Raw genomic sequence first — 14,643 nt, forward strand, 5'->3', positions numbered from 1 at the left:
GCTCTCAGATTCTGCAATATTTTGATCATGAAAACAATTTCTCTTACGCTGCACTGGACTGATGATAAATATTTCCCACCTCTTTTTAAAAAGGGTCTATCTAAACCCTGTAAAAACCTTCTGTATTGATGTTCTTCCATTCCTAACTGCCTGTGCCCTATTCTGTTCCCTTTCTTCTTTTGTTAAACATGTTTTCATCGGAAATGTCTTCTGTAATTTTGCTCTCTCCCCTTTTTCTCCATTTATATGATTTTTCATGCTTCCCTCAGGAGTATTCCCTGTCATATCATTTCACTGCTACAATCCCCCTCCTCAGAAACAGGTCTGAGGTTTAATCTGTCACAAAATTTACAACACCACAGAACAATTTAGCGCAGTTTCTCAGGTCAACTTTCACCTACTGTTTTCCAACTGCCAACTTCCCCACCACCACCACCACCCTCTTTCATCCCTCTCAGGCCTTCTAACAGCGTCTGATGTTCTCTTCGAAAGAGAACTTTCAGGGGAGATCCTTTTTTCTTCTTCAACATTTTAAAGGAATGTTGTTCTGCTCTCTGCACTTCTCCAGTGCAACATTCCAGGGATGAACCCAAGTATGGTTTCCATTAGAAGGAAATCACTGAAGACTTACAGTATTTTGTAATATTTATTTATTTACAAATATAAAGTTTGAACATAGTTGGAGGTACACTTTAACATTCCAACAGAGTGCTGGATCCCCACATCAGACCTCCGGAGTCCCTCAAGCAACAGGCACTTCCCAGAGGCCTTTTTCCTTGACCCACTAAAAAAAGGCAGGTCTGTCTTCAAACACACTTCTATTGTTGCCACCCAGGCAGAGCTTGCCCCCTCCCTCTGGCTGGAGGGGAAGAATCAGGATAAATCTTCTCCTAGGTCCCCTGGGCCATTCCTGACAGAAAATGTGCCTGGCAACTATGCCATTGTGATGTGGTGTCATTCTGGCTCCCTTAACACTTTGCTGTCCAACCCCTCCCCCCAAACCCACAAAATTATTCTGCATCCCTGGGGAGTCCGTCCCCCCCGCATCATACAGAAGCCCTGCCTTGTCTTTGAGTGACCCCATTTCACTCTCCGACTGCTTGACCTGGGCCTTGAAGTGTACTATTAAGGCGACAGGCAAGAAGGGTTTGGGGGATAAACCACTGGGAGCCCCATACAAGCTGAGAGAAAGCTGGCCGCCAAGATTAAGCTCAAGATTAGCTCTCTAAAACAGGCTCGTGATTTTGAATGAAACCGTTTTGGCAACGCTTTTCTTTTAACTGCACTCCATTGCTGCAGTCCAAGGCCCACATTTCTCCACACACCGGTGGAGCTGAGCACATCTTGTACTAAGGTCCTCCTTTCTTCCACGGGACCCTCGCGGGAAATACACAAGTCACGGCTCGGCCCTCCTTTCCCTGGCCTTGGGTGCAGCTGTGTGAGGTGGGAGTTTGGGCCTCAGGAAACTTTTCCCTCACGGTCCCGGTGGCCGAGCTCCTTTTCTGCTACCTCCCTCTTGCATTTCTTTGGCTGGTGCAGAGCCATGAGCCGTGCAGAGCCCTGATGACCGTCCCCATCTCCTGGCCACTTCCTTCCTGGGATGCAGGGGAAGGAGAGACTCGACTCTCTTCTGCCCTGCTCTCCTTCCTCAGCTCCCTCTTCTCTCCAGCTGACCACAGGCTCTCCGCACCCAGGTTTGGGCTTGCCATCCCCCCTCCCTGGTTCTCCCATTTCCCTCCCCTCCCATTTGCGCACCTGGGCCTCTCCATCTCTTGGGGCCCCTTGAATGGCCCAGCACCAGCCACCCCACCTCAAGTAGGGGTAGCTGCTGCTGTTGCCCAGCGGTGACAGGCAAAGTCGCGAACGTGCGGCAGCCCTGTCCTGCGACATCTCCAAGTGCTTCCACTCGCCTGTCCTATTTCCCGGCCCTGAGCAGGTGCCAGTCCTGGCAGTTCTTCCCAGCATGCGCAGACAGCATGTGCAGAGTGGGGATTTGAACCTGGGTGCCCCTGGACCTTCTTTCCCTTGAGGCAAAAACCTGGGATGCAAAATGCTGGGACAGGACTGTAGTGTCTGTAAGCACCAAAGAAGGAGTTTTAGGAAATATGAAGACTACTGAAGTGGGACAATGTGTAATAACCAACTAGGAGAGAAGCCGGGATGCAACAGAGCGTAATCTGAAACTAAGAAAGTGATGTGATGATGGTCACACAATGAAAATAGATGCAGTAATGTGGTTGTTTTACCTTCATTATTATTATTTTTTTAAGATACATTATTATTCCTATTTTTTCTGGAGCGCTTCGAACTCGGAAAAGTTAAATTAAGAAAGCAGACTTTGGGCATGTGAGAAGTGTACATCCGTATAATGAGATCACTGGGGTTCCAGTAAACGCATTTTTAATAAACAACATTTCTAAAACGAAAAATGTTCTGCCTCATAAATGAAGCCATTGATAGATATAAGGTGCAGGGAAAACATCTTTCTAATTAGGGCTTATTTCAGCCAAATCATGGCAGCAGGGGTAGGGAAAGGAGAGAGCTGGAGGAAGCCTCTTTTTCCCAGATACTCAACATTGTAACAAAGATTTTGGGTGACCTGAAAACATAAAGAAAAGTGTTCTTCACACTTCCAGATGATTTGATCTGGTCCTAATAATCTGGATGCACCAATGCCCCCATCCCAGAGAATGTGGGTCAAAGGGAAGTTCTCTCACCCCCACCCCACTCCAACCCACCCAGAATCAGCAACAGGAGAGGCACAGTAGTACCGCAAGTGAAGGCAGAAGTGAACCCTGAAACAGCTGCACACTTCCAGTAAACTCCCATCACTGAAATACCCAAATGTAGAAATAGGCCTCCCATGAGAAAACAGTAAAAGTTCATGGCAGCCCTACCCAACTTCCTCTTTGTGATGAGTCACTGGGACAAGATATCGTGTATTTATCCACGGGGGGGTGGGGGGTGTTTGTTTCAGGATTGCAGAACTCTGCACTTATAATAGACTTAAGAGTTTTGCAGCATGTGAGTCACAGAGGTGTAGAGAGAAGGTGGGTTTTAAAAAGTATCTGGAAACAGTTTTTAAGGGAAGGGATCTGAGAGGCATCTATTCCCATGGCGTAGAAACTTATGTTTCCTTTATGCCAAAATGTTCCTTCCATGACACCTGGGCAATGAAATTCTTCTCTCATGAGGCTGTTGTCCAAGCAACATCCCATACACCCTTTGAATTCCCATCCCATATACCCTTTGAAGCCACAAGAGTTTATAGACCCCAAAGTATCATATTTCTGTCCCCCTCCTGTAGGGGTGCAGAACCCTTGACCTGTGGACCCTTGGAACCTCTCAGTGATGAATGCAGTGTGGTGTATGGGGGTCTGCCCTTGAAGAGGACGTAAGACATTTGGCTGGCGCAAACGCTGCTGCCCCCTCTTTGGGGAATGTACAGAGAGAGGAGCAACACACCAGCAATTCTGCAGCTTTTGCATCAGGTCCTGATGGCCTCTGGGCTCAAGTCAAGGCTGTGGTTGTAACCTTCATGGGCTGGGACGTCCCTCCCTTTAAGACCATCTGTTCCCATATACGGCCCCAATACCAGTTTAGCTCTGCCTTAGGTGCCTCTCTTCAAGCCACGGGCGCAACTGGGAGCCTGGCTCTGAGGCCAGCTGACTGAGGTTCAATGGTCCAGAGGCAGACAATGTGGTCTGACAGGCAGGTCAGGTTGTGGAGCAGGCAGGGGCAGAAGAGACAAAGATGGGCTGGGGCGTGGTCAGGTTCCGAATCAAGGAGAGGCAAGGGTGGCTCAGGGGGACACGTTGCTCAGACTACGGAGCCAAGCTTCGAATAAGAGTTGTACAGAGCCAGCCAGGTCCCTCTTGATGCCTCAGGGCACCTGGTCCAGCTGGACTGATGAGCAGCAGTGTTTCTCTGGCCATTTTATGGGTGGTGCTACAGCACAGAAAATACCGTTTGACCAGTAAATCCTTTGGCTGGCAAACTGCCCTGGAAGCACAGGGAACAAGGCACTCGGGCCCTGTTGCCTGCATCCCCAGGTTCAAGTCCCCTGGCACTTTACATTGTGGAAGGTTAGACCTGGGGATGTCTCAAACGTTCAACCAGTGTTCTTGCAGAAGTGAGTGTCTTGTGAGCAATGACTCTGTGAGTGTCGCTGGTTCCCCTTTTAGGCCCAGGACATTACCTGGGGCAGGCCAGGGCAAGGTGGTGGCAGCAGCAAGAGCCCGAGTGTCCTTCCAGCCAAGGATGGAGCCGGGACTACCAGGAGGAAAGGATGCTCCACTGGGCCCTGGAGGAGCCTGTTGCCTTCCCCTGCCCTACCTCAGGTGAGTTACTAGGACTTCAGAGGGAGAATTCTGGGTGGGCATGTGGATAGGGGTGATCCAGTAGGCATTGTTTACTTGGACTTTCCAAAGGCTTTGAACAAGCCTTCGTCACGCAGCTTTGGCAATGTCCCTCGTCCAAGACTCTTTAAGCAAACTTAGCAGTCATGGGATAAGAGGGGAGTGCCTCTTATGGATCAGTAACTGGCTAAAGAAGCGAGAGCAGAGAGTAGGAACAGACAGTTCTCGCAGTGGAGGGATGGAAACAGGGGGGACCCCAAGGCTGCTAGGCCTGATGGCGGAATATTACCTCCAGGAGCAGAGGCAGAATGCTTCTAAGTAGTGCTTGCTGGGGAACATGAGCAGGGGGGTGCTGCTCCTGCACTCATGTCCTGCCTGTGGGCTTCCCATAGGCCTGAGTAGGAACGGAATGCGGGGCTAGCGTGGTCCTTCTGATGTTCTCAGAACAGGGTGGGCTACTTGTGGCTCGCCAGACGGTGCTAGGCTGCGATTCCCATCATCCCTCTCCCTTAGCTACGCTGGCTAGGGCTGATGGGAGTGGCAGTCCAACGTCATCCGGAGCGCCACAAGTTGCTCACTGCTGTCTTAGAAGGTCATTTGGGAGCTGAGGTCTCAGTGACTGAATGGTTCGTTGGATGTGTGTTACTGTGTTTTTAAAGGTCTCTTTAATTTTCTGTTAGATACTGCCTCTGTTTTAATCTATGAGCCACCTCCTCGGATGAGACAGCCTATGCATATCTTAAATAAATTGATTTACCCTATTTACCAACATTATTTCATCATAAGCCAATGCGTTAGACCACCCTTCCCCAACCTGGTGCCCGCCTGATGCACTGGACTGAAACCCCCAGAGAGCTTCGGCTATTGGGTGGTATAGAAATGTAATCAAGAAATAAATAAACTCCCATAATTCCCAGCCAGCATGGCCAATAGACATGCTGCCTGGGAATTATGGGGGTTCCAGTCCAACACATCCGGAAGGCACCAGGTTGGGGGAAGGCTGCAGAAGACAGTAAACAATGCAAGCTCATAATCTGAGGTGTCTTCGGACCATTTTTTTATTATCTTCAGAAATGCTTCAGAGAAACTGGGACAGCAGATGAGACAGAAAAACATACACAAATCATAGCAATGCACATTCCTACTATTCCTAAAGGCCAAACTGTACAAATGCAATTCTTTCATTGGTTTGGTACATACCTCAGTACTTAAAAATCTACTCAAAAATGTATCACCACTATTATTTTGATTTACATCCCATCTTTTCTCCAAGGATGGGGCTACCTCTTTTATCCTTGCAACAACCATGTGAGGTAGGTTAGGCCAAGAGAAAGTGAATAGGCCAAGGCTTTCATGGCCTCAGTAGGCTTTGAACCCAGGTCTCCTCAGTCCAAGGGCGTCTCTACACTAGGCTTTTTATCCCACAACTTTACTGGGGCTTCCGCTTCCAGATCCTTTCAGGATTAAGATTGGCCCTTTAAAAGCACTTTCCCCTTTTTTCCCTGAGATTTCCTTTATCTGCTGCCAGGTTCTATATTTCATTACCAGCCACTAGATGATGCTGTGGTATAGCTACTGGTATAGCATAACTCTATAATCACACATTGAGATGAGATGAGATTCAAATCACCATTTTTAAATAGCTCATTATCCCTGTTACAAATGAAGCTGTAGAAATGGTCACAAAGCACAGAAGAGACCTTGGAGGTTGATGACATCATGTAAAGGACCCACAAACGTCTGTGAGTAACCAATCTCAATTGCAAGATAAAAGCCTCGTGTAGAGAAGCCCCAACACTCAACACTACACCACTTAGGTCGTCAGTCATTCTTTCTTTATAAATGAGATAATGATAAACATTGAGGGAGAGAAAAAAAAGGGGCTACAGTGCAAAGAACCCTATTCTGAGTGCACCTTTCACAAGCTGCTTTTGAAATCCAAACTTTAAGCAGCAGCTTGCAATATGATGCAGGGAGAGAAGGAATTTATTCATTCATTCATTCATTCATTTCTATACCTCCCAATAGCCGAAACTCTCTGGGTGGTTCACAAAAATAAGGAAGATCTTTAGAACAGAGAGAGAGAGAGAGAGAGAGAGAGAGAGAGAAGGAAAAGAAGAAGGGGTTCACATTCAGTTGAAGAGGATGGGGAAGGGGATATACTGCTCAGTGTCTGAAAATGTTACTATAAATGGTTTTGACCTCAGCTGCTTGAAGGCACAGCAAAATTTGAAACATCCAGACAGGGACTGAGAGGGAGCAAATGGACCTGTATGTAAATGAACATTTTTCAATGATTAGGGGCCCTTCAAAGGAATCGATTTCAAGAGATTTTTCCCCTGAGTTATCCAAGAAAGGGGTATATACATTGTGAAATATTTAATTTTTACCTTGGAGAAGGAAGGTCCATGTCCCCTCCCCCCTTCAAGCACCCAAGTCCCGCAGGTGTCAGGGGTGTTTCTGAGTGCAGGCAGTGGGATAGTAGTTCAGATTCTGAAGAAGAACCGCCAGACATGGGGGAGGTATTTTCCCAGGCTAGTCCAGACATGACTAGGCAGGCTCCTCAGGTTACAAAGGTCCAGCTAGCGGAGGATGAGGGTCCCTCTTCACACACCCCCCATGAGAGATGGCAAACAGGGGGAGGTGGGGTTTGGGGAGTCTGATTTAATAGATGCCAGGCGCAGACGCAGAGCAAAGAGATAGGAGGCCAGGGTGGAACTTAGACGGTCTACCTGATTGGCCTTGCGTGAAAAGCTGAGCTTAGAAGCCTCACGAGAGAGAGAGACCTCCCCCCACCCCTTAAGTTAGGTTACTGAGACTGCCTTCCTCTTCAAATGGCGGGCAACTTTCATAACTACCTTCTGAACCCCCGGAAGGTATTTCCTTGTAGACTGAGAGTCACTGAGAATTTGCATCTGTATGGCTCTGTGAAGTATGGAATAAAGTGTAGACTGAAGCTTGTTGTCTGTGTTTGTTTCAGCATCTGAAGTTAGTGGGGGCAAAAGGAATCCTGACAGCAGGTACCTTACCAAGGCAGCAATGTGGATGGTCTTCATTGTTTCCCCATTCACTTTTTTCTCAGAGCACATTTGCCAGATGGTTAAATAGTTCCAGAGAATTGGGAGTGAACATTGTAATTGATGATGATACCACTAATGTAATATAAATCATTTTCAGTTTATAAAGTCTTCATTGCTTTTTGTACCTCAATATACTACAACTTGGCCCTAACATGGAACCATATCCTGTTAAGTAAACATGGATAACACCTGGAATTTTCATACAGTAGTCATATACATCTAAGAAGATTGCATGTTTTTCATGAATGCCAAGCTGTGTTTGAAACCTCCATCATTTACTGTCCCTGTTCAAGGCACACAGACTTACTCCATATTATAAGTTTCCTTCAAGGACTCTAGTGCCTTTTCTTTAGTTATATTTTCCCAGTCTTCTGGCAGATCTGCTGGCTTAGCATTATACTGTCTGGCAAAATCATGATTGAACTCTTTAAAAACAAACTTCCAATAATTAGAAGCATTGATACTGGGATCAGGTTGGATGCTCCAGTCAGGGTAGCAGGCACGGTAATCCTTGTACGGATGCCATTCCTGTTTGGTGTCATCGTTTTTGAAATGCAGGCTGGAAGCCACATCAGATGAGCAAATAGAACAACGAAGCACTTGTGTTTCTTCCCATCTGACTCTTCCCAGTCCTTGAGGCCGATGGACTGCTGCAAAATGCTCCTGATGGTCGCTCCCTCCAGCTTCACAGGGGACTTTGCAGAAGGGACACTGCTTCCCACAGCCAAACACCCGCTTGAAGATCTCATCCTGGGGCTTCACGGACAGACGGGAAAGTTTGTATTCAAAATCCAGAGCATCAAACTCAGATAGTATTTGCTTATGCAAATGTGGAAGGAAGTTCTCAACGAAAGTAGAAAACTGGCTAGGATTGGATGCATTCTTAAACCGTATCCCCAATAAACTGTCCTTAGAAATTACCAGCTCTTTCTGCATTTCTCTGCAAAAATTGTCCAAATGTTCAGATATCGTTTCAACATCTTTATGCTTCAAGTTTTGCAGTGTTTCTCTAATTTTCTTTAGCACAGCAGAGATAATGTCTTTCTCCACATTCTTCAGATCCCCACTTTTTGTATAGCGATCACATATTTGTCTCCTGATCCAGCTCTTCACAAACCCTTCATAGGTTGTCATGTATTTTACATAATTATCAAAATTCCAGTCTTCCAACAACTCCTTCTGGATGGTAAACTGGAAGAAGCTCCGACTCACATATGTCCTGGACTGGGCACTGTTGAGAATGTCGTCCACTATTTCTATCCCAAGTCTCTTGTAAATATAATCTACTAGGGCAGGATGGAGACACTGATCACAGAAATCCTTAGCCCTGTTTTGCTGGGCATCTTTTTCCTGATAAAGATCTCTGAATGTGGAGAAAAACTGAGGTTTCAGTTTCTCCAGGCGAACATGGGGATCGTTTTCCTTAATGAATTCTTCATGCATCTGAAGAAACATGTGAGCTGCTTCCCCCAAAATGTGAAGCTTTAGTTCCACTTCAAAACATGCTGTTGTATGAAGGCTTTCAGCTTCTTGAAGTGTCTCGTTGATCATATGCAAAAGTTCCCCACAATAGGTTTCATCATAATCTCCTTTGGAATTGACTTTTTGGCGAATGTAAAACATGCATTTGTCCATTAAGGATGTAACAAGTTCTTCTGCTTTATACATATATTCCTTTTTAGAGAATCTTTCTGTCAGACGTTGCCATACAGATGGGTGTATATACTTATCTTTCATGTGGAAGGTGTTTATCCTGTAGCTTTTGGGATCTTTTCTTTCTCCTACTTCTGTGATGACTGGTCTTCCTCGACGGCTCAAGTCCTTTCTCAGGTACGACTGCACCTCTCCATCTATTTCACGTTTCTCTAAGCGACGGAGTGATATTTCTGACAACGTTTCTCTCCACATCCTTTCAAATTCTCTTTTCAATTCTTCATCTCTTAATCTGCACTCTTTCTTCTTACATTCTTCAAGAAGCCCATCAACCTTTCTTTCAATTATTTTCAAATATTCCGCCTGGAGAGTATCAATCTTGTGCCAACCCTTTTTAATATGAATGGCTTCCTTACATTTGGTAGAAGAATAATGTTCAAGTTCTTTCTTAAGGCTGTTCGCACTCCTGACAAAATCTTCTCTGTACCTTTCTACCAGATGCAGATTTGCTGCTCCACTTTCAAAGTAGTGCTTCAAACTCTGCAATACTGTTTCTTCTCCAACCAATAGTTTTTGTTGAAGCTCATTTTGCAAGCTGCATAGATCAAGTCCCTCAGGAGAAACATTTTGTATTGCAGCTTCCTGCTCAGATACCCAGACATGCATCTCTCGGCGGAAACCCCAATCCCATTCAGAATATTTCATGGAAAGGTGATTATAGGCTTCTGCTGTGAGGCTGTTCCGAAAGCTGAAGATGAAGTTCTCATGTTTTACGGCATTCCACAGACTCTTCACCCACTCAGTGAACTCAGGGATGTCCTTGGGAGCCCTCACAATTGAATGGTCCCTTATGAATTCAAAGAGGTACTTCTTTAACTCAAAGACCTTTTCACTGTACCCCCTGTTGACTGGAGCCATGGGTGGGACTCCTTGCCAGAGACCTGGGATGTACCAATTGTGCATTTCTGGGTCATAGTCCATGATGTCTGAAAACTTGATATCTCTGTCCAGTTTTTCCATTTTTGCTGCAGCCCGGGTCATTACATTAAATTGTTCCAAAAGATGTTTCCTGTCCCTCATATTTTGATCATGTGCAGACACGTCACTGACATTCTGATGAACAAACTGGCAGTTGGGTTTCTGCCCAATCCTCTCCATCCTGAGGAAAGCATGGGTCACGATTTGCAGGATGTCCTTCATTTCAGTGGCATTCTCCATGGACATGTTCACTATTGTGATGTCACTCAGCCCAATCACTAGAGTGGCCAACTCATTGTCGTGTTGATAGCTGTCTTCCAGTTTCGTCAGTTCGGGGGCTTTCAAGCCTTCTGTGTCTATCACCAGGACAAAATCACAGCCAAGCTCCTTAGTCAAGTTTTCTCTGACTTTAAGAAGTGTCATGAAGGCACCTCGTGTACATCGGCCACTGCTGACAGCAAACTGCAGCCCAAACATGGTGTTGAGAAGGGTGGACTTCCCAGTGCTCTGCACCCCTAGCACAGTTATCACCATCATTTTGGATTGACCTCCTAGTTTGCTGTTGAGATTGGTCAGAACATCAGTGATCCACTGCAGGGGGATGTTAGAAGCATCCCCATCAATCAGTTCTAGAGGAAACCCTTCTAGCATCAGATCAGCTGCAATGCTTGGAAAATGGAGGAATTGCCTTTTGTGTTTTGCTATTCTGCCTTCTTTAACCATCAAATATTCCGCCTCATAAAATTGCCCCAACTCACGTATGAAATGCTCAACTCCCAGAGAAGAGCAAGATATCTCTTTATCTATTTTGCTGAGAATCTCACCATTGTCCCCTAAAGTCTTGCATTTCTCTTTGTACTCTGCCCGTAACTTAGCAAGATTCTTTCTCGAAATATGATCCAGGTTGTACTTCATCCATTTTAAGAAGTAGTGCTTCTCTGCGGAATTCAAGTGTTTTACGCCAGCAATGAAATTAGTCACACCAATGGTAAGATCACACTCATTCTGCTGTTTGCGCAGCTTCAAGAATTTGCCTTTCAGTTCAGATCTGTATTTTTCTGAAGGCGTGTTCCCTTGTCTTTCCATTCTGCACAGTTCTTTTTCCACTTTTGCCAGGTCTTTCCAGAGATCACCTTGGAGCTTCAGTGTTTCTTTCTTGTAACTCACTACATCTTTTATTTCTTGTGTGATTTGTTCTGCCCATCTGAGAGCATCCTGACATTCTTGGCAGTCCTCATCCACCTGGATAGAAAGCTCACGCGCCACATCAGCCATCTTTCCTATACTCATACTCTTGGGAGAAGAGTTTATTATTCTTCCAACAGTAGATCGTAGCTTTCCCACAAACTCTGCTTTATTTGTTGTGGCAGCTTTCGGTAGTATGTGTGAATTGTTGAGTTTAAGCACTGGAGCCAATTTTTTTAAGAAAGCCAACGTGTCATTGGATTTTCTACCTTGACATTCCAGGATGAAGTAGTACTGAGTTGATGTTTCCTTCAGTGATGACAACAAGGCATATTCTGTCTCACCGATGTGTTCAGCAAATATAAATATGGCCGAAGAGACCTCGGTTAAAAAGCTAAACTGTACCCAGTGTGATTCAATGTCTCCACGGAGATTTGCAACTGCAACCGGATCTGGGAAGAGATCTGAGCTCTTCTGCCGTCCTGGGAAATACCAGGCAACCTCTACCAGCCCATCAGCAATTTCTAGAGGGAGGTTTCCACACTCCATGTCTCGGTGTATGAAGAAATCATGGTGCTGCTGGGAGGAACTGAGAAACTCATTGAGGAGTTTGGATTTGGAAAAGGTCGAGGACCCCATCCCCACAAAGGAGATGGTTGGCATAGATACAAGTACCAGGCTCTCCTCCCTAAAGCCCTTGCTTTCAGCCATTGAATGGGGACTCCATTTTTTCACAATGTCCCGCATGGCCCAGAGCATCAGGGTGCACTTGGAGGTCTCTAAGGGAGGCAGAAGCAAAGGCAGGGCAAACTGGCACAGGGACATTTTGGAGAGGATCTCCTGTTGGAGGAAACTGTCTGAGGAAAGCAGAACAGCACAAAGGACATCAAGGGGGTTCACAGACACTTTCAGAGGCCTCTCAGAAGTGAAGAAAATAGCATCAGCAATCCCCTTTTCGTCCTCCTTTCCTCTCAACCCTTCATCATCAGGTGCATCCTGCTCAAGGCTTGTGCTCCTGGCAGTCACATTCAGAGCCAGGACCTTTGTCAGAAAATGCCACGGCAAGTCTTCGCATGTATGAGGAATCCATTTGTTTTGACTTTCTGAGCTGATTTCAAGGACGTCTTGCAGGGAGAATTTCCTGTTTTCCTTGAACAGTTTTAATTTTGAGAAAATGTCTTTAAGTGCTTCACTTCTCTCTGTAGAAAGATTTAAATTATTATTATTATTATTATTATTATTGACATCAGTAGAAGCTGTACACCTTCTGAGCCTATCCAACTAGATTGCAACACCTCTGCATCTTCTCTCACCCTCTGCCACCAACATACTCCTGCATCTTTCTCTGCTGTGTACGTAGAGTTGCATGCCTACGAAATATGATGCAGCACACTGGAGCATCAGCACTTAGGGATGGTGGAGAATTCTGCCATGGACTCCAATGAGGCTGGATTCTTTAGAATCCAGCCCCCCAGAGTCCGTGGCGGAACGGACTACTCCCCTACCCCACCCTGCGAAATTTCCCCGGACAGACCCTACCTCCAACCAGCTGGTCCTGTACATCCGCTGCCGTCCACTGCCCTAGTATGTGGCCACAAATGGTATCTGGCGTAGCGGAAGCCATTTGCATCCCTGCTTTAGCCGTGATAAGCTACGTAAATATTTACATAGCCTATCACGGCAAAGAGCAGGGACGCAAATGGTGTCCGCTACACCATTTGCGCGCTACTCTTTTCATGATAGGCTATGTAAATATTTACATAGCCTATCACGACTACAGCAGGGATGCAAATGGCGTCCACTACACCGGATGCCATTTGCAGCGGACAGACGTTCTGGCTGTGGATGGGCCTGGCTGGCGGCTCCATGGAGTCACCGCGGAGTGAAGCCGTCCGAGGAGGATTCTGGGGGAAGGGACAGATTGCCTACCCACACCGCGAACACCCTGAACTGGAATGGTGAGTGGAGTTCGTACACCCCTAATCAGCATGCACTTGGAGTACTAAGTACACTAGAATAATGACAGTCAGCAAGTAGAGCTGGCCTGCCTAACAAGGCGCTAACACTGGCTTAGGCCCAGTATGACCTAAGGGGTGGGTGGCGACTAAGAACAGGGCCTTCTCCATTGTGGTACCCCAGTTGTGGAATGAGCTTCTGGACAGATTTCCCTGGCACCCACATTGTGCTTGTTTCAGCATCAGGTGAAGTCTTTCTATTCTCCCAGGCATTTCAGTTTTTCAGATTGTTTTATATCTGGTACTGTATTTTAAAGTTTGGCGCAGCTACAAGCTTCTGTTTGGTTATTTTTGTTTTTCTATTTTAGTTTTAAATTTGTAAATGTTTATATTGTATTTTACCATCTGTATTTTATTGTCTTGTATTTTATGGTTTGAATAGTTTTAACCACCCAGACAGCTTCGGCTATTGGGCGGTGTAAATAAATAAAGATAAATTTAGTAGCCAAAGCTGTGTATCCTCTGCCACAAATGTCATATTCCACAAACACAGATATCCGTGTTAGCAATCATAATAAAGAACAAAAATTAAGAATATTTCTGAAAACTTAAGCTTGGTTTTTGCATAAATTATTTTGCTCCCCCAATTCAATCATATTGAATGATTCTCAATCATATTGAGTCAATCATATTGGCATTCTCAAGATGACATATTTAAAGTGACCTGTTTTAATGGAATAATAGTTTTCTACTAAATCAGTTTATGCAGTGGGTGTGTTCGCACAACATGCTAACCCATGGCGGGAGAGAATCTATGTACTGGGGGTTGTTTTGCAAACAACCCCCAGTGTGAGGTTGGTGCGCTTGACAGATGATCAGGCGTACCACCCATAGTGGGTAGCTTGTCTCCCCCACTTCCCCTTCAGTCCTCTAGCCAGCTCTGTGTGGCATCCCAGGGGACTTGGTGCCAGAACCTGTCTTGTGTGTCATCAAGACCCCCATCCCCACTTCTATCACGGTAAGAGCCCTCTTTTTTTGGCGCCCCTTTCCCCGTGCCAGCCTTGCACAGTTAACAGGTGCGGAAATCGGTTGTAAGTCACCCCTCTAGCAAGGGTGTCCCCAGGGTTCAATGCATTGCCCTGAGCTTTGGGAGTGCCCTGCTAGGAATCCCCAATTACCCAAGTCCCCTGCACCCGTTTTTAAGGCTGCCCAAGGGCCCTCCCTTTTGACAGCTGTCAGAATTAAACTCAAACTCAAGCTTGGCTAGGGGAAAGGCCAGGGGGGGGGGAATGGGGGGAACGACCGGATCTGCTAGGAAAAGTCTCCCTTTGTCATAGAGAGCCTTTTCAAAGCAGATCCAGTTGTTCCCCCATTCACCCCCGCCTTCCGCCAGTCGAGCTTGAGTCTGATGGCTCGGCTCCTCTGACAGCTGTC

General features: G+C 46.1%; 1 protein-coding gene across 2 annotated transcripts in view; it reads right to left on the bottom strand.

The window, feature by feature from the left end:
- Positions 1–5,395: 5,395 nt before the first annotated feature.
- LOC146342255 (interferon-induced very large GTPase 1-like) overlaps positions 5,396–14,643 on the bottom strand; it is a 51,358-nt gene continuing 42,110 nt past the window's right edge. For both annotated transcript variants that reach the window (XM_084805997.1, XM_084805999.1), the window contains exon 8: positions 5,396–12,453. In XM_084805997.1, the coding sequence (XP_084662123.1) occupies positions 7,742–12,453 (4,712 nt within the window). In that variant the 3' untranslated portion in view covers positions 5,396–7,741. The remainder of the gene's footprint in view (positions 12,454–14,643) is intronic.

The sequence above is a fragment of the Heloderma suspectum genome, chromosome 6 (genome assembly GCF_057233095.1).
Source record: "Heloderma suspectum isolate Gila_16-S chromosome 6, 16-S_ref, whole genome shotgun sequence".
Lineage (NCBI taxonomy): Eukaryota > Metazoa > Chordata > Lepidosauria > Squamata > Helodermatidae > Heloderma > Heloderma suspectum.